The 23,201-nt window shown below is 37.4% G+C and overlaps 1 protein-coding gene across 1 annotated transcript in view; it reads left to right on the top strand.

Moving 5' to 3' along the window:
• PRKX (protein kinase cAMP-dependent X-linked catalytic subunit) overlaps positions 1–16,473 on the top strand; it is a 63,221-nt gene extending 46,748 nt beyond the window's left edge. Inside the window, exons 5-9 of the mRNA XM_055802379.1 lie at positions 1,107–1,202; positions 5,489–5,546; positions 9,009–9,086; positions 12,042–12,190; positions 12,699–16,473. Coding sequence (XP_055658354.1) covers positions 1,107–1,202; positions 5,489–5,546; positions 9,009–9,086; positions 12,042–12,167 — 358 coding nt within the window. The 3' untranslated portion in view covers positions 12,168–12,190; positions 12,699–16,473. The remainder of the gene's footprint in view (positions 1–1,106; positions 1,203–5,488; positions 5,547–9,008; positions 9,087–12,041; positions 12,191–12,698) is intronic.
• The last annotated feature ends 6,728 nt before the right edge of the window (positions 16,474–23,201 follow it).

Raw genomic sequence — 23,201 nt, 5'->3', positions numbered from 1 at the left:
ACCGTATTTGTGTGTATACGTATGCAGTTAAGTTCTCTTAGAAAGTAATTATAAAACACTGGGGCGATATGAAAATGTCTTAGAACATTGGACTGCAATAGTGGTTGGACGTTATTAGTATGGTTAATGTGCAAAATCCCTTTTTTTCTATTCTGTAGAGAGGCTTGAGACAGAAGCATAGTAGAGGGATGCTTTGGTCATGTTACAGAAGTCAAGGTGGGACTGAGATTAGTAAATGAGTAGTTAGTTATTCCATTCCCCTAAAAGGTTTCCTGTGACAACTTCTAAAAAGGTGACTGCCACTCTGAAAGCCTGTGGGCACTTGGGCTAAGCTGCTTACAACAACTGTATGGACACACCTATACCCCTGAGCCTCTTGCAGTAATCAGGGTATGTATTACACTAGTGAAGGAAGCACAACGGAAAACATTCAGTTCTTCCTGTAGCTGTGGGACAAGTAGTCTCTGTTAGCTCATAACTGCATGAAGAACTTTCTAGAAAATATTGTAGAATTTTAATTGCATCTGGATTTACTGATCATCTGAGGAAGATTATGAAATAAGTACTTTATCTGTCCAGCACAGAAAGAAAGCTGCGCTTCAAGAGAATTTCAGCTTCTGAATAGTTGTCTGTTTCAAACCTTCTCATATACATGAATTCAAGTACAATAAATAACTGAACTGGACAATCTATTCATGTGAGGATCCTTTGAGACTTTAGATAGAAACTAGTGAATAAGGGTATGCCTGCAGTTACAGGACAAGGATCAAAAATGGTAATGCTGTTTTGGAAAGTATACCCTTGGGTTTTACAGAGAAGGGTAAAGCATTTTTTACTTTAACACTTAGAATTTGTTTCATAATTGGTATTTTTACTGTATTAATGTAACACAAATCTCTCCTGTATTACTTCGAGTTTATTTCTGTATTCAGTGTGTTGCATACAAAAATGTTTTCTGTTTTGAGGTTAGTATTTGTTTGACCTGTAGTATTTGAAGGAACGATATAATCAATGATTTCTGAGGGCAATTACTATAACATAATGGTGTTTATAAGATTTTTAGAAATTTGTTTTTCTAACCTCTAAAATTTGCTGTATTAAAATAGGTTTCCTCCATTTTTTGATGACAATCCATTTGGTATATATCAGAAGATTCTTGCTGGCAAAATAGATTTCCCGAGGCATTTGGATTTATATGTAAAGTAAGTCAATGACTCCTGATGCTGTCTTTTGTACTCTAAACACCTCCTGAGCACTGTTTCTGAAGGACCTTCATAGAAGACCAGATACCAGATTCTGATTTTTCTAAAACACCAATTTGGAAAATAATACAGATTACATTTACTCTTGCAGTCCAAGAAAAATTATGTGTTTAGTAGACTTCAGGCTGGAGCTAGGGTTGTAAGATAGTATCTGCTTCTCTTACTTTTCTGCATATTTTGGCATATTAAGTGCTTTTCCACCTTGTACAAAGCTCATTGGTAGCAGGTTGATGCCTGGAAGAAAGAAAGGAGGAGAAATATAAGGGGATAATTTAATGTGAAAAAAATTAGGAAAGCAGGAAGTAAACACTAAATATGTACTAGTTAAATCACTCTCAACATCACTGCTTGAATGAACCCTTGATACTTTAGAAGTTCCAGTGTAAAATCCACTTCCACTTCTGATACCAGGGCCCCAGTTCAATATGCAGTCTTATATATGCATGTGTGGGTTTTTATTCATTATATTTTGCAATCATTACAGCAGATGAAATGCTGTTTTCCCTATTTAAAAATCCCTAATTGAAATAATTGTTAGTAAACATTAGAACAGAGAAAGTGCAATTTTAAACATGAAGTTTCTCCTCAGAAGCAGAGATGATTCTGTGAGTGAGGACAAGATGTTATTCTTACATTCCCAGGTTAATTGTTCAAGGTGTTTTGAAGAAGTGGCCTTATAGATGGCACTTGCTTTCTGTCACCGCTAGGTAGATAACATGTTGTATGGCAGACCTAATGAAATCTGTCCAACTTTCTCTGAACTTTTATGAATTCTCTTGCAGAAATAATCATTTAGGGGAGGGTTTTTTAGGACTCCATTAAATCATCAGGTGCACTGAATCAAGTATGTCTGCATCACCTTAGGCTGATTTGTGTCTCATATTTGTGTCTGTTCTTAACAGAATTTTCCCTTACTATCTTGATGCTGTTTCCAGTTTAGTGTAGTCTCATTGTCAGATCTTCCTAACGCAGTCTGCCTTGGGAAGAAGACTGAGTGTCTCATATAGTTATTGTGTGTGCTAAAGTATGAGAGTGTGACCAGAAGATGAACAGCTCAAATTAGGTTATTATCACCAGCAACCTGTCTAACATGGTGAAAGCATTTAAAAGTAGAGACGCTGTTGGCTTCTGTTTGTGCTTGACATTCAAAGACCAACACTGATTTCTACTATCCAGATGTCTGATGCTGTGAAGTTTCCTAGTTATGGTAGTAAGCATGCATATGCAGGTTTTGCTTTTCAGTCTAGACATGACTGCCAATGAACTGTGGGATACATTAATCATCATAGTTGTTGATCCATCTTTTTCCCAGCTTTTCTTATCCAGATGTTCTTTTAGTGTGTGCTTGGCAACTCATTCCCATTACACTCCTGCCTTTAAGGGGCTCATGGGATTCTAGGTTGGGCTTTCCTCCTTTCACACCTTGGTTTTGGGTGACCTCATTCATTTGTGGGGCTTCACCTGCTTTCTGCAGTGAGTCGTTACCATAATGTATCTATTTCTGTCAACCTCTCTTCCTTTTTTTTTTTAAAACCACAATATGTATAACTGGATAGTCTTGTGAATCTCTGCACCGTTAGCTTAAAGCAAGTGCCAGGATTATTTTGTCCTAAGAAGATAGTCTGCTTGTTACTTTACTTGTATCACATTTTCTCTCTCTTCTTCCTATCAGTTGGTATCTCAGCAAGTATGAAGACTATCTTGGGTCCTGTCACATCCAGGCTTTCTGAAATACTATTGCTGTACGGTGTTTATAACAATCGAACTTTTAACTCTCTGCTCTCAGGCAGCAAAGCTATTTTCCTTTTTGAACTCTGAGAAAACTTTTCTACCTAGGTGTACTACATAAAATTACTGGTTGATGTTTTTCTGTCTGCCCCCTGTGACCTTCCCACACTTTTTATCTTTTGAATTTGCACCACTTTTGCTTTCTGTCTTACTGCATGGTGTTCGCTGTCTTACTGTGCTGTATAACTGTTGTGTGTCATGTGCGAGTGCTCTTCCTTCTGGCCTGAGCTAGCATCTCTTCACGTTGCTCTCTGTCCCTTTTGTTAGTCACTTTGCAGTTTAACTAGATGTTTTCTCCAAGTCCTTTGTCCTGTATACATGAAGTCCATGATATATGTGACCAGTAGTTCAGATCTCTTCTGAAGAGCTGCTGCCACGATAATGATAATAAATGAAACAACCAGAAATTCCAAAATAAGATTGTCGGCAGAGTTTTGTGTTACTTCATTTCTGATAAACCATAAGTATTAATTATGCTCCACCAATTTCTTTGGTCACTAATGAGTTCATAAGTTTTTTTGGTTTTGTTCTTGTTTTTTTGGGCTTTTGCAAAGACAGTTGTGGAAAATACCAAATGAAACATCAGTGCTACAGCAAATTAATGATTATTGGTCTGGGAAGACCTTGATGTAGAATTTCATTACCCAAATACGTACAGCAACGTATCTATTAGAAATGATCATGTTAAAGTGAACCCAAACTATTCTTCATAAATTATGTAATAAAGCAGCACTAAACTATTGTTTCAATTTAATGGATGTTTGTTCTATTGAATGCAGCAAATGTCTTCATCTTTAGTGACAACACAGTATCGCTGAGCAAGCTCATGCCTTGATTGTTCTTTTCTAAGATGAATTTTTGAAGCAAGCAAAGAAGGATCCACTGAATGTTTTCTGGTTATATAGAAATAGGAAACTCCATAATTTATCTTGGGTCATATAGCCTGTGAATCTAGTTTGGGGGTTCTGGATTTCTTTTCAGTTCTTTTTTTTAAAATCGGGTTATAACCATTCTTGTAGCCTTCTCCATAAGGAATGGTCTTCCCTGAAAAACTAGGAGGAGGTATTTCTGCAAAGGTGACTGTAAAAGGAGTCAGTCACATCGTTTGATCTAATCCTAACATTGGCTAGCTGGAATTATCATGGGAGTTTTAAAAATTGCTTTCTACCTTGACTTTTTTATGCTTCTTTTATCTGGCAATTGAGTATTTTTTCCAGTTGAATTTTGGAACTACATTCCTGCCAAATACTACAGCTTTTCAAAGAGTCTGGCACATTTACTCTTCATCTTTATACGTGTTTCTGTGCATACGTTTTTGTGGTTTCAAGGATAGGTGACAAAATACTGTCTTTGTTTTGGAATAGTAGGTGGTACAGTTAGGGAGGGAGAGAGGCAGGTGTGTCATTAATGTTTGCATTCTTCTCTGTAAATAAAGCTGAAGGTTTTTTTAAACCTTCTGCAAAGTTAAAAACTGGAATTAGCCATACCCTGTAGATGCCTAGCAATTCATACAGTATTGCATCTCAGGTCTATTTGAGGCTGTAGAAAAAAGGATGGCTAAACTTTTGTTCTGTCCTGTCATTAGTACTTTATGCATGAGACCACAATGCTGCTATTCTAAAAATAAATTGCAAAATAATCTTTGAGAAAAAGTAGCTGCTTATAGAAATGCGAAGCCAGATTTTTTCTCTCAACTTATAAGTAATCAAGCTACCTTGATAAATTGTGATACTAATTTTGATTTATGTTGGAGACTTTTGGTGCTTAATATTTTAAGTACTTCGCTATAAAAATGGCAGTCCTTTTATGTCTCTAATCTTATGTTCCTCTTTTAAAATGTTGATTTAGCTTTATGTAGAACTGTTCAGTGAACTAGAATCTCAAGGGAGGATTTTCATTTTCAATGAAATTAGTTTATAGTTATTACTGGGTTTAAGCAGATGGCCAGCTCTTCCATGGTTTCTCTGAATATTTAGCTGCCACAAAATTTAAATGTCAGTGTATAAAGTTGAGGCGGTGGCTTTATCTGGTTTTTTTATATTATATATTAGAATTGTGTTCTGCCAAATAGGTTTTGAGATCCAGTTTGAGATCTGGAAGGCCCAGCAAAATAAAAAATACAAAGAAAGAAAGATATGGTACTACTTGCTGGGGGGGGGGGGGGGGGGTGGGGTGGTGGGGTGGAGAGAGAGTTTTTCTCCTTTGTTCCTTGAAAAAGTCTAAAAGGAACTCGTAAGACTTCTGCAAGTTCCTTTTAGAACAGGATATTCCTTTTTATCATTCACTCATAAGTGTCCTAAAATATGAAGGACTTGAATGGGTAGATTATACACAGTATTAACTAGTCAAAGGGAAGTATGCTCATAATCTGTAACATAGCATAACAATCAAAAAGAAATTACTTTTGTTTAACAGAGGACATGTTTTCTTTACTGCAGAGACCTTATTAAGAAGCTGCTTGTGGTTGACAGGACAAGACGATTAGGAAATATGAAGGTCAGTATAAAATGTTAGATGTAATGCTGAACAAGACACAAGGTTGAAAGAATTCTTTAGGAAGAATGTAGGACAGCTTTTCTAAGTCTCTTGTTTTTGTAAGCTTGAAATAAAGATACATTGAGATACGTCTATTGAAATTTGTAACCAGAAGGTTGCTGCCATTCATCAAGACCCGGACAGGCTAGATGGTTGGTCGGAGAGGAGCTTAATGAATTTCAACAAAGGCAAGTGTAGGTTGTTGCACCTAGGAAGGAATAACCCCATTCACCAGTACAGGCTAGGTAGGGGTTGGCCTGCTGGAAGGCAGCTCTGGGGAGAAGGACCTGGGAGTTCTGGTGGGCAGCACGTTGCCCATGAGCCAGCAGGGTGCCCTTGGGGCCAAGAAGGCCACTGGGATCCTGGGGGGGCATTAGGAAGAACGTGGCCAGCAGGTCGAGGGAGGTGATCCTCCCCCTCTACTCCGCTCTGCCGAGGCCATATCTGGAGTGCTGTGTCCAGTGCTGGGCTCCCAGTTCAAAAAGAGACAGGGAACTGCTGGACAGGGTCCAGCAGAGGGCTATGAAGATGGCTGGGGGACTGGAGCATCTGCCTTATGAGGAAAGGCTGGGAGAGCTGGGCCTGTTTAACCTGGAGAAGACAAGACTGAGAGGGGATCTTATTGATGCATACAAATATCTTTAGGGCAAGTGTCAAAAAGATGGGGCCAGGCTCTTTTCAGTGGTGCCCAGTGACAGGACAAGGGGCAATGGGCCCAACTGCAACACAGGGAGTTCCATTTGAATATGAGGAAAGACTTCGTTACTTTGAAGGTGACAGAGCACTGGAACAGGCTGCCCAGAGAGTCTGTGGAGTCTCCTTCTCTGGAGACATTCAGAACCCACCTGGATGCTATTCTGTGCAACCTGCTCTAGGAGAACCTGCTTTAGCAGGCAGTTGGACTAGATGATCTCCAGAGGTCCCTTCAAACCTTGAACTGTTCTGATGCTGAGAGATACATTTTCCCATACATTGCTTTGGTTGTGCAATCCTAAATGGAAAGTTTAACTGTGTGTTTCTGGAAATTATGTTACTATTTCTCTGGATTAATGCTATCCTTCATGACAGTTTCCCTCTGTTCTCACATCTGCTCCCCCCTGCTCCCCCCCCCCCCCAATAACCAAAACAAAACCAAAAACCAAAACACAACCAACCAACCAAAAAAAAACCCCAACCGAAAAAAACAACCAACCCTACCTGTTTACTGATTAATTTGAAGACTTACATTAGACCCGAAACATGGTGCTAAGTCCTACTGTAGGACAGACAATGTGCCAGCTGATTTGGTTGTTTCTTTGGAACTGTTTAATTCCAGAAGGAGCACTAATCAATTTTGAAGCTTAAAAACTATTTTAAAGAGCATGAGGGCTGTTGTAGTACCATGATGTTTCGTCATTGTCCTGATTAAGGACAGTCAAATAGTCTTCCACCAAGAAAAATTATTCATCCTATTCTGAACAGACTTATGAAGGCAATAGCTTTCTAGACAAAAATATGCTCATGTGTCTCAGCTAGCATTCCAGCCTGCCTCAGAAGTACATCTGTATCTGTGATATGTCAAGCAGGAGCACAAAACAATCCCGTGACTTCTGTGAGATGTCCTGATGTGGTACTACTTGTAACACCAAGAAGATGACAGCTGTATTCCAAGTTGATTCTGCAGCTGTGCAGTAGCTGTGGTTGGTAGTGCAGTGAGAAGTTAGCTGCATGTGAACTAACTTGGGTACTTTAACAGGCTAGCCAAAGCACCACAGGAAGTTCGGTGTAGGTTCATTTACCCTTATGGCAGAGTAAATTAATCCTATACTCACTGACTTGTTACTGTTGTTACAGTGTTGCAGATACCTACATCAGCTTGTGTAATCTTTTAGTTTTTAGAGGCTGCAGAGAGATTTCCATTGCTCTGGGCAGGGGACGTTAGAGGTTTGCTTTTTTCGAAGCGCAGTATATGGTACTAATAAGTGAATAAGGTAAAAGATGCACAGTGATCCGGATTCTTTGACTATACTGATACAAGTATAGGTGCTCAAATTTGCTGTCCAAAGTTCCTTTTTAGAGCCTTTTATGGCACAAACTTGAAGAGTGGTGGGAAAAGCTGAGAAGTGAATGTTTGTCTTATCCTTCAGAATTCTTTGCATTTTTGGGCGGGGACGGACACAGCAGGAGGATTAAAACCAAATTTTCATAAGCTGGAAATTTTAGAAAGTTACTGATCAGTGAAAACTTATGTATCTTTTGACAGTCTTGAAGTAAAAAGCAAAAGCACTTGCTTTATTGAAATGTGGGTTTTGGGAAATGCGTTTGGCTGGCCTTTGGGTTTTTTTAGTCCATGGTTGTTTTGGTTTGTTTTGGGGTTTTCCCCTACAATTGGCTAAACTATCAAATTCAAAAATATTTCTAATTAGAAGCAGAATTTGGGGTGGGGATGGGAGGTGATTCTGAAATCTGATCCTTTTCCTTAATCCTACTTGGTTTAAAAATTCTTAAATTCCATAGGGCATTTTCTGGTGAAGCATTCAATAAGGTCTGCTTTTGAGGGAACTGGGTGATAAATTACTCTCCTTGTTGCCTCTTTGGATACGAGCATGGATAGTCCCACTCCATATAAATCTTTTTTTTTTTTTTAAAAAAAAAAAAAAAGTGGTATGCTTCATTCCATGGAGCTGCATGTGGTATGAGCTTGAGTGCTGTGCATTAAAACTGTGCTGTGATCAGGCTTCAGACAGAAAAGCAGCTGTTTTTCCCCAGTGCTTAATGCCTTGAGAATGAGTCTGTGCTTGAACCAAATTTCATCTGGGGTGGGGAGGGGAGGGGAAGAAGGCATTTTCATTCTTTGCATACATAATCAAAACAGTCAGCCCAGAAAGAATAATCTTTACAAGACAAATATGCCTTGTACTGTATATCTAAAATGAAAACAAATGTTTTTATGTAAATACACTTTTGTAATGGTACTGAGAATCTCTTGTTGTCGGCACTAAACGTCTGTAATATTTGATAGAACTACGTGCTTCCCACACACAATTTTTATTTAAGATACCATCGACCCTCAGTTATTTATTTTTTTACTAGTGTAGGAATTAGAAAATATACCTGAATAAGAGACACTCTAAAATGCTGGAGAAAACAGAAGTGAATGCAGTGAATGGTTTTGTGAGCATTTTTAAAGCCTATTCTTGATCTCCCTTGTGTCAAAAGAATGCTGTAAAAAAAAAAAAATCAGATCTTTTTGCTGGGACTCAGGATCTGCTAGGGATATAGTACTATGAATTTATTCTGTAGAATCTTATAATGATTATCACATAAGAAAAGAAAAAAAGGTAGACCTTTAGTCTGCCTTGATACCACAGTTCTTATGAAATACATGATTTGGCGTATGTAAAACTTGCTGAATACTTACTTTGATTTTTTTTTTCTTTAAAGAATGGAGCAGATGATGTGAAGAGACATCGATGGTTCAGGTCTATAGACTGGGATGCTGTACCTCAAAGGAGACTAAAGGTATATTCTGCAAAATACTTTATAGGACATTGCAACAAGAAGTCATTATTTAAGCTGATCTGTTGAGGTTTATTTGCCATATGAGTCTGTGTGTTCATATGTGTGTATGAGCACATGTGTATGTGCACATCAACGATTACATTCATATTTGTCCTTAAATACTGCAGAATTATATGAATATCTACTTGCATTTTTGTCTATATACAACATGTCTAAAAAAAATATCCCTGCTTTATTTTGCTGAAGTTGATTAGTTAGTACAACATTTAATTTTCAGGTTTAGAGTTGGGGGGGGGGGGGGGGGGGGGCAGGTTGTGGTGGTTTGGTTTTTTTCTTGCCCTTATATCTGTGGAAGTATTTTACACTGTGCTTCATATTTTTGTGCCAAGTTCAATTCAGGTAAATGCTTTAATAAAATGTAAAGCATATGGGAGTAAGAAGGAATAGGGAAGGTGAGAGAGAAGGATTTATGAATGTAATTTTAACATACTTTTTAACAGCACTGAATTAGAGTATTGTATGAGGGCAGATGTTTGCAAAAGTTATCAACACTGCAAAATGTTTTTCAGAGTCCTTTGGAAGTAGAATTGCCGCCTTCTTTCTTTCCTCAAAGTTCTAACCAGTACGATTTCTTACAGCAGTGATTTTTAGTAACAGGTTACCATATGCAGTCAGTGAAGTACCAATAAAATATTTGGTTTTCCTTTTCTTTGCATTAGGTTCTTATAATGAATTTCTGGCTAGATATCTTAAATCGAGTTCTTGCAAAATAGATAAGAGATGAAAATGTTCTTAATGTATTCTTGTAGACAACATCCTAATACAAAGCTGTAGCTGTTGGGGTTTTTTAATTAAAAAAAAGTATACATTGTTTTAAATGTGTGAGTTTTGTTTTATACTTAATAATTACTACAGCCAGTTGATGTTTTATGTAGATCTGTTGTAGCACAGTCAGTACTTCAAATTAGTTACTGTAAATTCTGGTCATGCAAATCTGCAAAGAACACAAAATGGATGATAACATGTTTTATAAGTATTTAAAGTCTGAAGTTTATGACAATGTACTGTTTTACCAAACAAATAACAAGCAAATAGTATTAAAAACTGAATGTTAGACGTACAAATCAAAAGTATCAGGTCCAGACATCCCTTGTGTTGCGTTTTTATTAAAAAAAAAAAAAAGTCACCGCGGCATTCAGATTATTATGAATCCAAAACTTATTTCTTAATGTTTGTGATGGTTATGTTAAGCTCTTTGAAGACATGATGCTGCTTAGTTATACTTCAGAGCAGGGATGTGAATTGGGTCAGAAATTTACTTTGTTATTTCTAGAGGGAGCTATATTCTGCAGAATTATTCTTCACAATCTCACTCCTCCATACTGATGAAGAGATTGAATATTTGAAAAAATGGATACAGTGCAGTGCTCTCTTTTCCCTGTAAAAAGTGTGAATTGGCCTATTGTACAAATGAAACATTGATTCAGTCCTGGTAAGATCTTAAATAGCAGTATTATATATATATAGAGAAAAAAAAATCTAAAATAGAGGATTTTCCTTTTCTCTTTTTTTGTGTGTCACTTCACAAAACTGGTTTTCCTGCTAAAATACTTACAGGGAGGTGGGGGTACAGGCATTTACCCCCAATGACACAGATGGTCCTCTGGAGCAGAGCAGTTTCTGCATGTTTTCTTACACACCTGGGCAGTATACTACGTCTGCCACATGCAAAAGAAGGACTTTGGTTTTGGCTGAAGCTTAGAAGTGCCATCCCTCAGGGACCCGTCCTCATTGAAAACCTGCTGATGGCATTGTTTCAAACTGAGAAGCCCAAAAGATCAGATAAGATCTCAGCTAACTGAAGCCAGACTTTATCTTTTTAAGGAGATGCAGAACAACATTTTGCTGTACTTCATACCTGTCTGAGGTATGACTTTTAGCCAGTTCCGTGGTTGTCTGAAAAATGTGCTCATCCTAAAGTGTTTTGTTAACTCATGATGATAGTTAAGCTGTTACTGAGAAGGGGATAAAGAGATCAATGTTTTTTGAGAGAAGAAGGGGGGGTTGCCCCGCATTAACCCCTGTGGTTAATTAAATGTTCCAGAAAGGAGCTTTATCTCCTAACATTTGGCCAGAAGGGCAGAGTAATCTTGATGGCAGATACATGACAAGGGAAAACTACAGGTACTATGAAGCTGGTGGGCAGTGCTAGAAATCCAAAGGATCCTCCAAAGAAAGCAACAGAAAACTGATCGTTCTCTTGGCACCTCCAAGTTTCCTTAAAAAGATCCATTTGAATTAAGATGCTTTTACAGGCAGCCTTGTGAAATTAGGTTTTACGGTGCAGTAATTTCTTTACTTGCTTGAATTTATGGTTATGCTAGGAGAAAGCATAGTAGGTAGTGTGTGGCATACACAAGGTAGTAATTTCAGCCTCTAAAAGCAGTCAATCTATTTGAAAGCAATGAAGAGATGAGGAGGCTTTTTTCCTTCAGTTAGAAAGCAGTTACCTAACTGCTTCTTAGTCTAAAGGAACCTAATGTGATTACACTCCTTTTCGGTCATAGGCCACAGAAGAGGGGAGGAGTGAGGAAGAAGAGTGGCAGATTATATTGTAACAGCACATGCATGGAAGTTTAGTTGTAGTAATCTTTTGCAGTATTTACCTTCAATCTGTAAAGCAGCTAGAGCTTGAGCGCTAAATGAAATAGGTATCTGTATTGTGTCTTTGAAATGCAGTATTTAACTGCAATATATACAAAACGTTGGAACATCTCTGTGTCACTGCAGGTTTCTCTTTCTCATGCCATTCATTATTAGTGAAAAAGGTGAACTTTTATAAATATGTAGCCTTTTTGTTTAATCAGTCTTTTACAGAATTTCTGCTTTAATATGATGGAGAGGTGCTTATTGAGAAAACTGTACTAACATTTTTGTTGTGCTTGTTCTGACTAGCCTCCCATAGTACCGAAAGTATCCAATGATGGGGATACTTCCAATTTTGAAGCTTATCCTGAAGATGACTGGAACAAGACACCTCCAGTACCCCCTAAAGATCTAGAAATCTTTAAGAACTTTTGAATGCCACATCTACACTGGACGAGGTATGTCCAAATGTCGGGAGTCCTCTTCACAACATAGCAGGTCTGTGAGTGAGAGCCGTATGCAGATACTACATTTTCTGATTGATTACAGTAGTTAATACTTCCATACAGCTCGTAAAACCAACATGAATCACAGTAATAGATATTATAAAGTAAATTGTTGAAATAGAATACTGTAAAGCAGGCTTACAGAATGACAAAGGTAATTTATCTCACAGGCTGTTCTAGAACAATGAGGAGTTATTTGCATACAGATATTTAAGGCCTTCTGTCCTTAAAACTTCTAAAACAGTGTGTTAAAAGCAAATATCTAGATTGATTTGACAGATAAGGCAATGGGATTGTTCTTGATTGCAAGACTTTCATATTAATAATGAAGACTTTAGTTAGAGGAGTAAGTAATTCTGTACCCTGGATTCTCTTTTATAACTGTGATAGGTTGATACTTGTTATTCAATTCACATGTTCCACACTGTATTTTGTGTTCCTTTTTCATTATTTGCCTTAGAAACTGGAAGGAAATTGAAGTGCTAAGAGCAGGTCTGAAGAAAAATGGAGTTCATGCATAAATGAAGACTGACTTTGTGGATAAGAATGATACTGCATTCAGATATGGGTCTTAGTCTATAGTAAATATCTAAAGAGTTGGAAGCAGGCAAGAATAATTTTTTTGTTGTAAACATTTGACAATAGTTTAGTAAATTGTAATATTGATAGTCTACTCTGAAGTAGACTCACTGAAATAGTATATTTTAGGATTTGTTTTTAACTTATGGTTTAGTTAAGTTTCCTGCTATTCCCAGATCCTTTTTGCATAGTTAACTCATAGACTTAATTTTATAAGTTTATACTAAACTTGTGTAATTAAAAGCACAAATTAGTATATATGTATATAATGAATACAGTACAACTAAAGCACAGGAACTGTGCAAAGATGTAAATTTTTGTACTTCGCAGAGTCTATGATTTTTATTTTTCAAGTAATGTTTTTCAAGAAGTTCTCTAGGAATAAAAATCTTAAAAGGATAAATGAGTTTTTCATCATCTTATATACATTTTATAATTCTTTGTAAAATATAAAAATAATTACGTTTTAAAAAAGATTTGTACCTAAAATTTCCAATGCCTCACACTTGCAACCATCGTACTTGAAAGCAGAAAGACAAGGGCATGTTTTATTGTTGTTTAAGATGCATCTTAATAGCTAATTCATGAATTTCTGTTACAGTGGTGTCTCTTTACAAACCAGGATATTGAGTGATTATACACTGTCTGAAATGAGATTACTCACATGAAGACTCTCTGTAAACATGCAGTTCAGTGCATACTGATCAAAAGGGCTCTGGCTTTTACAGGAGTTGTTTCTCTCAAGCTTGCTGTCTTCTCCAAATGTAAAACATGAGCCATAACAGACTTTTTTCATTATTGAAATAGTTGTTGAATGCTTGGCACTTCAGATTATCAGAGGGAAGACTGAATATATAGAAAGCCTGATTGTTCTGCTCCTGCTTTTGGAAATGTCCTAAAGTATCCGCTGCCAGGAATTTCATATATGTAGAGTTCAAACCTTAGGTGTAAGGAGTCTGTCTTTTCATCCTGTACTAACATCCTTCTAGCAGCTCAAGTACAGTGTATTTAGGAAGTATTTGCAGTACTGCTTCATTTTACGTAGCACCAAATATCAGTATGTGCATATGTACGTATTTATATATACGAATACTTACACACATGAAGGTAGATCATACACAAGTAAGGATCTGTTTTCAGGTTTTTTTCATGTTACATATTGTGATACTTGTGTTAATATAGGGGAATTGATTTTTAAGTGCTTTGATTTCAAAAAGTAATTACATTCCTTCAGATTTTGTGGGTTTAGATAACTTTCAGTGAATTCACAATACTTAGACCAAATTACATTATTTTTCAAAAGCACATCAGCTCACTGGAGTTCCACTACTATGACTGATGGCTCTACATAAAACTGTTTAAGTAGATCATACAGATAGTTTCGCCCACAAACTGCTGTCCACATTTTTTATCTGAAATGCCATAAGAAATGTAGGCCAAAGATTCATTTTTCTAAACTAAATCCTGAATGCTTACAAAGTAGACTATGGTAATCACTACTGAAATTACCATGTTTATAATTTCACAACAGATCTGCAGCTCCTTGTGCAAAATTGACCTCCATTTTCTTTTGTTTAGCTCTAAACAGTACAGAAGTGCTGCTGAGAACTTGCAGTTTCTAGGGTATTAGGTATATTTCTTCATAAAGGAAGTCTAAGAGATTGCATAACTCTGCAAAAATGCACAATGTGTAAGAAAATCAGGATTCTTCAAGGTGGTGATTCTAGAATATCACAAAATCTCCTTAATGTTATGCAAGTGCCACAAGTTGATGGCTGCAGCTGCCACTCAGTAAGTATTGTGTAGGATTGTATAATGAAGTACAGAAAAACCCATAGAAAATTATCATTTTAACCTGGAAAAATAACTTACTCTTATCTCTTGAAAAAATGAATCTGGTCCACTGTATTTGTATCTGTGGAATTAATTATTCCACATCAGTTGGAAAAACTGAAGCACATAAAAAACAGCTTACTTCATCTGAGGGGAGCAAGCACAGTTCAGGGTTTTTTTAATGTGTAAGCTTACAGTATTTTATGGAATCTGAATACTAAAAAACCAGTTTCTTATTTCAAAAGGTACATACTGCAAGAAGCAAGTGTGCTAAATGTAATTTTTTGTTGTTTAAAATGTAAAAGCTGCACTGTGTTGAAGTCTTCAAAGCTGAGGAAATAAAGTTGCATTGACTAATGTGCCCCACTGGTGCTTAGGAGTTTTGAATGCTTGAACAACAGGAGATAGTGGATTTTCTTTTATGTATCTTATCCATTGCTGGCAGTGGATGCACTGACGCTCGTTATGATAGAGACTAAAGAAACAAACAAAATCTTGCTAATAATGCTAATCCATTGACTTTACATTGTTTCCAGAGCCATGTGTACATATGCCTGACTACTGACCTCGTCAACATGCTTTCTAAGTACAAAACTGCTTTCAAAATTTTTTAATTAAAATGCTTAACCAAAACATTTTTTAAGCATTATTTTTAAGTGATCAGTTATTTTCTTTAGGGTCTTGAACTTAATAAGCTGTTGGTACCTGCCTATTTTATTTATTTGCACAAGTGAGTCTGTTTTATGTTAAGTTTTTGCTGGGACTTCATGGCCCACTAACATAGTTCTGTCTGAATGCTCACGCAGAAGTCCCCGGATACACACAGCACTAAGGACTCTGGATTTATGTTTTTTTTAAGGAGACTAGAACACTTTATTATTTTCTATTCGAGTATTGTATTCTCTGAAGTTCATTTTATTTTGGTTGCTTCTGTTAACATGTGTTTTTGCATATAGACTGTTGCATAAGGACTTTTCTTGCAAGAGCCCATAGGCCTTTGGTATTCTGCTTTGGTGAACAAGAATGTTAAACATTAAAAAACAACCTTTATTTTTGAGTTTTATATATATATATATTTTTAATTGCCCAATTTGAGGTTTTAAGTGATAAAACGTGCATTGTAAACTCAATTGCCTTGTAACCAAATGATATAAATGCTTCATGATTTCAATGGAGAACATGCTGTAGATTTTCCTGTAAATTAGCTTGATCAATGAATATGTGTGCTACTGAGCTTTAACTAATGTGATCTTCCACTGTAGAAAGTCATTGTTAATGGATCAAATATAGGTACTAAACTATGTTTAAATGGATGAACAGGGATTTTGCAGTTTTGAAAGCGATTAAGATATGGCTGTTCCTCAGCCCATCTGCTTGCCATTCAGAAGAGGTGTGATGCAGTGCTTCCTATGCTATAGAATTATTTTTCAGCTTTCAATAACTGTAGCATGATTCCTTTTCGTACTGTACTGTGTACAGACTTCCCATGTTTTGCACTTTTCTATGGCAAATCTTGACTGCTTTATAAATGCTCTGTTGTGTAGTAAGTAGTGATAGCGGTAGCAGGCGTTTGTGTACTGACTAATCAATTTGAACTGCTAGACTTGCAAGGTTAGCTTGGACTACGCTGTATGTTGCTGGTTGCTTGTTGTAGCTCACATGTATAAGTACTGTTCAAAGTTACAGTCAGCCCTCATTGCACAATGAAAATCACTGTGATCTGTACATAAACCCTAGTAAAATTTTATTGCTGTTTAATTTATGTAATATCTGTCAAATCTGGTTTCATTTAATAAACCTTTGTATCTTTTTAAATGTTTAAATCTAGTTTGCTTCCGTTTATGTTGGGAGGGTGTAGAGGTTCTTCGTCCAAAAAAATTATGAAGGGGAGAGGACTAGAAAAACAACTGTTCCTTCTTTTCAGGAGTTAAAGTCTTTCCAGAGCAAGACACAAGTGGTGGAACATATTTCAGTTGGTGTGGAAGAAACATCAAAAAGTATATTTTCAAATTCCCTTCAGGTAGTGCAGCAATACTGAAAAGTGTTAACTCAGACTTCTCATTAAATCTTGATTATAGGACCCTAATTGCTTTGACGTTTTCACAGCTTAATGACCTGAACACTGTCCGGAACACTAATTTCAATCAGTTCCTTTAAGCATCAAAAAATACTTTCATGATGTCAGGCACAACTAACTAAACCTTCGTTTCATCTTCCATCAAGAACCTCAAAAGTCCATTTTTACCAAAACTGGTTTAGCTGTTGGTCACTTGTATTTAATCTCTTACCCACCAGATAGCTTAATCTTGCAGAGACAATTACATGGTCATAGAACCAACTGGATAGAGTTTGGACTAGTTAAGGAGTGTTTTTTTTAACACAGAACTTCGTGCTTTCTTTCTGCCCACCTTAACTCTAAATTTTGTGCGTTGATGTTTTTCTCTTGTAAACCACTATGTCATGCACTTCAAGAAACTGCTAATGGAAAGTGAAGGAGCACTGCAGTGAGCCCTGGCAGGCCTTTTAGTCATGTCTTTGACGTGAATCAAAAGGACTGCTGAGTTAAAACATACCAAATCTTTAAATGTTAGCAAGTGCTCAGGGTGTTTGTAAAGAATTCGGTTTGGCATCTTGTTCTTACCCCAGGCTTTCGCCATGTGGTAGAGTATTTGTTCTAACCTGACTGCTGTATCTTTTTGACTACACGTGTAGCTCTGGATCTTATCCAACAAAGGCCATTTTAAATATGCTTTTTCACTCATGCAGGGCAGGTAAATTTTGATGGTGTGTAACTTTGGACCATACTCACATAGCATTACTCACTACTCCCAAACTTGTCTCGTTTCCATGGTTCATTAGTCCTTTTTACTGCAAAACACTTAAAACGGCATTTGACAAGATCCCACCCTTCTGTGACCTACTGTTAACCAGTAACAGTATGATATTATAAGAAATGGTTGAAAGCAGCTGGCAGTCTTGCAGCTCTGGATCTTGCCCAGTACTTTGTGCAGCAGTGTAATTCACATATCGAGCTCTTCCTTGTGCGAACTGCCTAGCTGCTATGATCTCAGCTTCAGAATTGAGACATTTCACAGGGAAAATAAAAGGTTCTTCTACTGTCCTCCATAGAACAGTCTTTCCTTTCTCTCTCTTCCCCTTTTCATCTGCCCTTCAAAAAAACACCACACATGAATGTATGTCAAGCTTCCTATTTATTCTTGAAACTAGGAATATTGTAAAATTATACCAAGCTGAATTGTAAGAATTTCTTTTAATGTACCCAGATATCTTTCTTGTCATGTGCAGGAATATTCCAAACTGTGACATCTGGAAATTTCAGCAGTAAATAGGGCTATTTTACCAGCTTTGACTTATGGTACACTTTTATCTGATTTGCTGCATTTATTTCAGTGCCGATAAGAATGGGTTGTGGGGGCAGTTGAGAGCTAAGCACCTTCTACTGCATCTGTAATTTAGGACCACTTGAAGGCTCCGAGGCAAATCCCAAAACTGATATGTTTATCAGAGTATATCATAGATACCTTGAAAAGCGTAGTCTCTTTCAGCTTAAGCAACTAACCAACTTGACATATTTTTAATTTATTTATTCCTTCTTGACTTCAGCATATTGTCCATATTCTGGAGTGTGGTAATAAAGGCAAATGGAAGAGAGAAAACTATTTTGAAAAAACAAAAGAGCTTGAATTGGACTTCAAGAAGTAACTTGGTATGCCTGAACAGTGCTTACTTGCTCTGTCACTAGAGGTTGTAAACTATGCCTATTCTAGCTTTATGCTGACTGCTAAACTGTAAACTGCTTTTCTTCCCAGTATTGTATAAAAAGAGAGTTGTAGGAGCCAGAGTTTATTTCAGCTTTAGTCAGTAATTAGTCTAGTTTAGAGAATCCTTGAGACTAAAACCCATTGGTTGGAGGAGAAAAGTGCTTTAAAGCCATTATCCTCTTAGTTTTGTTTTGCGCACATATAAGCTGTGCAAAGGAGGTTGTGCTTTGAATGCAGCTGCTGTTATAAATCCCATGAGACAACAGCTCACTTGAGCATGCGGTGTGTCAAGCTTCCTTCACCACCTAAACGTAAGTCTTCCCACCTCGAAGGACCAAGTCTTTTTTCTTTCAGCGGCTTTGTGAGAGTGTAACTGAGCAGCTTAGCAAATATTGAGACTGAGCCTTAGAAAAACTCTGAGCTTTTCAATGGCAGCTTTCTTCAGGTCCATGTTTCTTCAAGTTAAGCATTAGACAACTCAGTTTTTGTTTTAGGATACAAAAAAGAAAAGATTCTCAGCTATGTAGTGCTTCTGAAATTTTCGTGAACAAATGTGAAAATGGAGTAGAGAAAAAAAAACCAACAAGCCAAAAGCTATTGAGTGAGGAGGCATGAAGAGAGGAGGTGAAGCTGAGATACCTAGAGGGCATTTCTCAAAACTTCAGTCCAGGTCATGATGAACGCTCCACAGCTTGTCCTCTGTTTTGTATTAGATTTTACTGGGGTGCTTTCATTAAAAAATTAATGATATGAGACATGTTGGGAGTTGCCTCCTGAAAACAAATTGTTGGTTGTTGTCAGTCATTGATACTCTAAATACCTTTTGTATGACTTTAAAGTCTAAGTCTTTGATAGAAGTGTAAAATCTGGCTTATTGCCCCCCAAAACAACGTTTACCTGGATGGTAAAGGAGCCAGCTGAGTTAATACTGTTAACTGTGTCCTTTTGTTTGTTCGTTTTGGTTTTACATTCAAAATTACTAAGTATCTACATGAAACATTTAATGACTTGAAGTTCAACATGTGACGTCACATGTTTTAAGCAAATGAGGCACTGCCGCTTTAAAATATGGGGCTTTTTCACTGGTTTTGTTCCTGTATGTGTCTTAAGCAATACGTGTGGATGTCAAAGGAAAAGCAAAGTTGCCAATAGAAGCAAGTTTTCAGCTTCTGGGTTTTCTGCAGAGTAGATGTTGTTTAATAGGTAATAAGTTTACCAGAGGATGGGATTCATGGAGTGAAATAACCTATGTTAAGGATAGCTTTATTTGCTAGTGGTGACAGACAAGAGTTGCAAAAGTTTTTTTGAATTTCCAAGTACCAAATAAGATTTAATGACCAGACAGTGGAGTGCTTACTTTTGTTACAGGTATTAAAAATTTAAAACAAATAGACCTTCTTACCATGCCAGTGCCAAAATCATGGACAGTACTGGAACTTCACACTCTTTATCTTTGTTATGAGTCTGTGTTCTGGGTTTTTTTCTGATTTCACACTGTCAACAATGATAGTAATGAATACAATGAAAATGCAAATGAGGAGACATTTACCTTGTAATGTCTTTAAGCTTCTAGTGTGTTCTGTACACTGAGTGGAGATTTCATCCTACTTGAAATAATTCAGTCCATATGTGGTTTTTTCTCTCTAAATCTCTTTAGGTGATCTTAAATTGGCATAGCTTCAAGCAGCTAAAAAGAGAAAAGCTGCAAGAAGATTACAGAAACAGTCAATGACTTTTGGAACATATGTTGTCCAAAAGTTGGGGGCTGGGGTGAGGTGGTGTTCTTTCTCTGCATAGGGCCATAGCATGTGATGTATTGGAAGGAAAAATACAAATCACCTTGAAATCAGGTTTGAGTTACAGTGTAGTTTCATATGTTGCCAAAAAGTTGTTGCGTTTACTGGCTTCTTTTAGCGAGTTATCTGTAAAGACATCCATAGCTATATTTTCCTGTATTGGTTTGGAAGTGCTTGCTTCATGTTCGAGCTTGTTTCCCTGTTGCCCTGAGGGTGACGTTCAGTGCAGTTCTGTTCATTCTATTGAAATTCAAGCTCTGATCCAGTTTCTTCTCAAGGTGTTATTGGAAAAGCTCTGATCCTGTTTCTTCTCAAGGTATTATGGGAGGTAGCAGCAATAAATTATGGATTGAAACAATGCATTATTGTGAGTCACATTAAAGACTGTGAATGAGAAGCAGACAAACAAGAGAGGATGAAAAAGCCCTATCATGGCAGAGTCTTTGAAAGGATTTCCAGTAACACCATTAAGACGTTGTTTTAAAGAGTTTTAAGACAGCAAGCTTAAGGATCAAAGACAATTTCTCCTATTAATGTCACTTGTTCCATCTACGCAGTCTATCTCATTTTGCACATTTGGAATAGGGGGAAGTCACCAAGTAGGGGTGTATGCAATTGGCTGCAAAAAGAGAGGGTCGCTGTGTGAGGAAAGAAGCTTAAAAACCTAGTTTCTACAAACTGCTCTAATAGAAATTTAACACTGCATAACAAATGTTTAGCTGTGGCAAGAAGGGAAAGAAAAATTATCTGCATTGCACTCGTTTCCTGGTATCACCGTAGCACATTTAGGCAGTGTTCCTTTCTTTGGTCAGGGTTTTAATTTTTTTCAAATTGGAAAAGGGTCTGTGTGAAATAAAAATCTTCAACGCCTATTTCCTTTGATACTTTATCCTCTTACTTCTATAAGAATAAAACCAAAACCAGCTAAAAAAAACTCCACCACCCATGAAGTAGTTGATTTAAGGCAGATGCAGCTTCTAGGGGTGGAGAGAGTACTTGAAACTAAAGAGCAGCAACATCTCAGGAATGGTAGAGGAAGTGTTATTTCCTTGGTTTGAAAGTTTTCTACCTGAATTTCCTACTCCATGTCTTGTGTTACACCAGGTGGACTCAGGACTTCAAGGATCAAATTAGGTAAATTAATCCTGAGGGTGGGAAGGAAATACTTAAGAAAAGTTTTGACTATTACTTGACCGTTTCACAGAATCACGGGATGGTTGAGGTTGGAGGGGACCTCCAGAGATCTGGTCCAGCCACCCTGTTCATGCAGGGCCACCTAGAGCCAGAACAATAACACAGTGTTTTGTGTTTTGCGTTCATCCCAAATGACATTTTTGGAACTGTTCTCAAAAGTTAAGGAAGTTAAATACACAATGGGGTTTTTTTGTTGTTGTTGTTTGTTTCACTAAAAAATAAATCATTTTTAGATATTTTTTTTCATTTTAAAGTTTTCCAAACAGCCCCCAAACTAATGAATTAATTGTTTTCACAACTTTTAACTTCAGCAGCGTTCAAATAACAAGCTAAGGCATTTGTTCGGTTCCTTGTCTTCTCAAGTGCTGTGGAAGGATTGTTTAACTTCTCTGGACTTAAGGGAGGTCTGAAGTCATGAAATGGACTATGTGTTGATGTCAGCTGCTGCATGCTGGTTGCTCATGACAAGCAAGTTCTTGGAAGCATTTGAAGGTTGTGCTGAATTGCTGTCTCTATAGTCAACCTTGGATTTTTATTTGGAAGAAAACTGATTCTGTGTATCAACCATCTCATGGTTGAAAGAATGTTTCCTCATTGACTTCCATGTGTTGAACCAAGTTTCCAACAGGTCATAAACTTTTTTACCTCCCAGGTGTTTCAAATGGCCACGCCAGTCAACTTTGTTTCTCTCAAGTCTAGAAAGTTACGAGTGGCCTTTCTCTGGCTTGGGGGGCTCGGAGGGGTGGGCATAGTGAAATCAGTGCAGGACCAAGCTCTTTGCAAACTGAGGGACAGAAGACTGCTGTGCTTATGTGTTGCTGGGTGTGCGCTGAATCCAAAGAGTACAGGATGCTGCTTAAAGTACAGTTCTGTCAGATAAAGAAGTTTCACCAGAAACTCATATCCACCCAGTTCTTTCTACAGTGATGTGACAAGCTGGCAAAAAGTGAAGTCTTGTAACATTGTGCTTTCATTTCCACCAGACATGGTTGTCTGGATGAATCATAAACTCTGAGGAGCTCCCGTATGGCTAGCTGGAGTGTGGAAAGAGAATGCGTCACCACAAAAAAGCCCTTCCAGGAACCATGAGCCCAAGCCTGATCCCATTTGGCTTGCCAGCCAGTTCTTTCATCACAGGCAGATGGGAATGGAGCACAGCAAGACCCCTCAGAAAAGAAGTTACCTCAGGCAGGAAAGGCATTCAAGGCAAAGCCTGGCACAGCTTCATGTCTGTTCCTTGGGCTGCGTGACAACAGAGAGTTGTGCGATGGGTCTAAAGACATAGACCTGTCTGCACCCGTCCAACTTTGTTCAAGCACTCCAAATATATAACTACCATATTGCTCATGCAGGGTGCCTCATGTCAACAAAATAATTCCCTTTAATATTTTGGCTTTTACTAATACAGATCCTCCTCCAATGAAAACGGTGCCATGGGAATTGGTCTGCAATGCATGTAATTGAAAACAGAGGAAGATTGATGCCATTTCCAAGTAACGCCTTTCTTGTGATACACTCCTCGTTTACTTAGTAATCAGTTTATGTACATACAATAATAACAGTATCTATGTTTATAATCCCTCTCTTTTCAAATACCATATAATGAAAAACATTCCAGAAAAAGTTAAGAAACATTTTACCACTGTTAATTAACAGAACCTGAGTTGTTCTTGTCCTTTTGGTGACAGGAGGGTAGAGGAAGAACTGCTCGCTCTTTCTAAAAAAGGTTAAGGAATAAAATAACCACAGGAGTACTTTTATATTATACTCCCAAGGTCA

The sequence above is a fragment of the Falco peregrinus genome, chromosome 4 (genome assembly GCF_023634155.1).
Source record: "Falco peregrinus isolate bFalPer1 chromosome 4, bFalPer1.pri, whole genome shotgun sequence".
Classification (NCBI taxonomy): Eukaryota; Metazoa; Chordata; class Aves; order Falconiformes; family Falconidae; genus Falco; species Falco peregrinus.
This window is presented reverse-complemented; position numbering and strand designations above follow the sequence as displayed.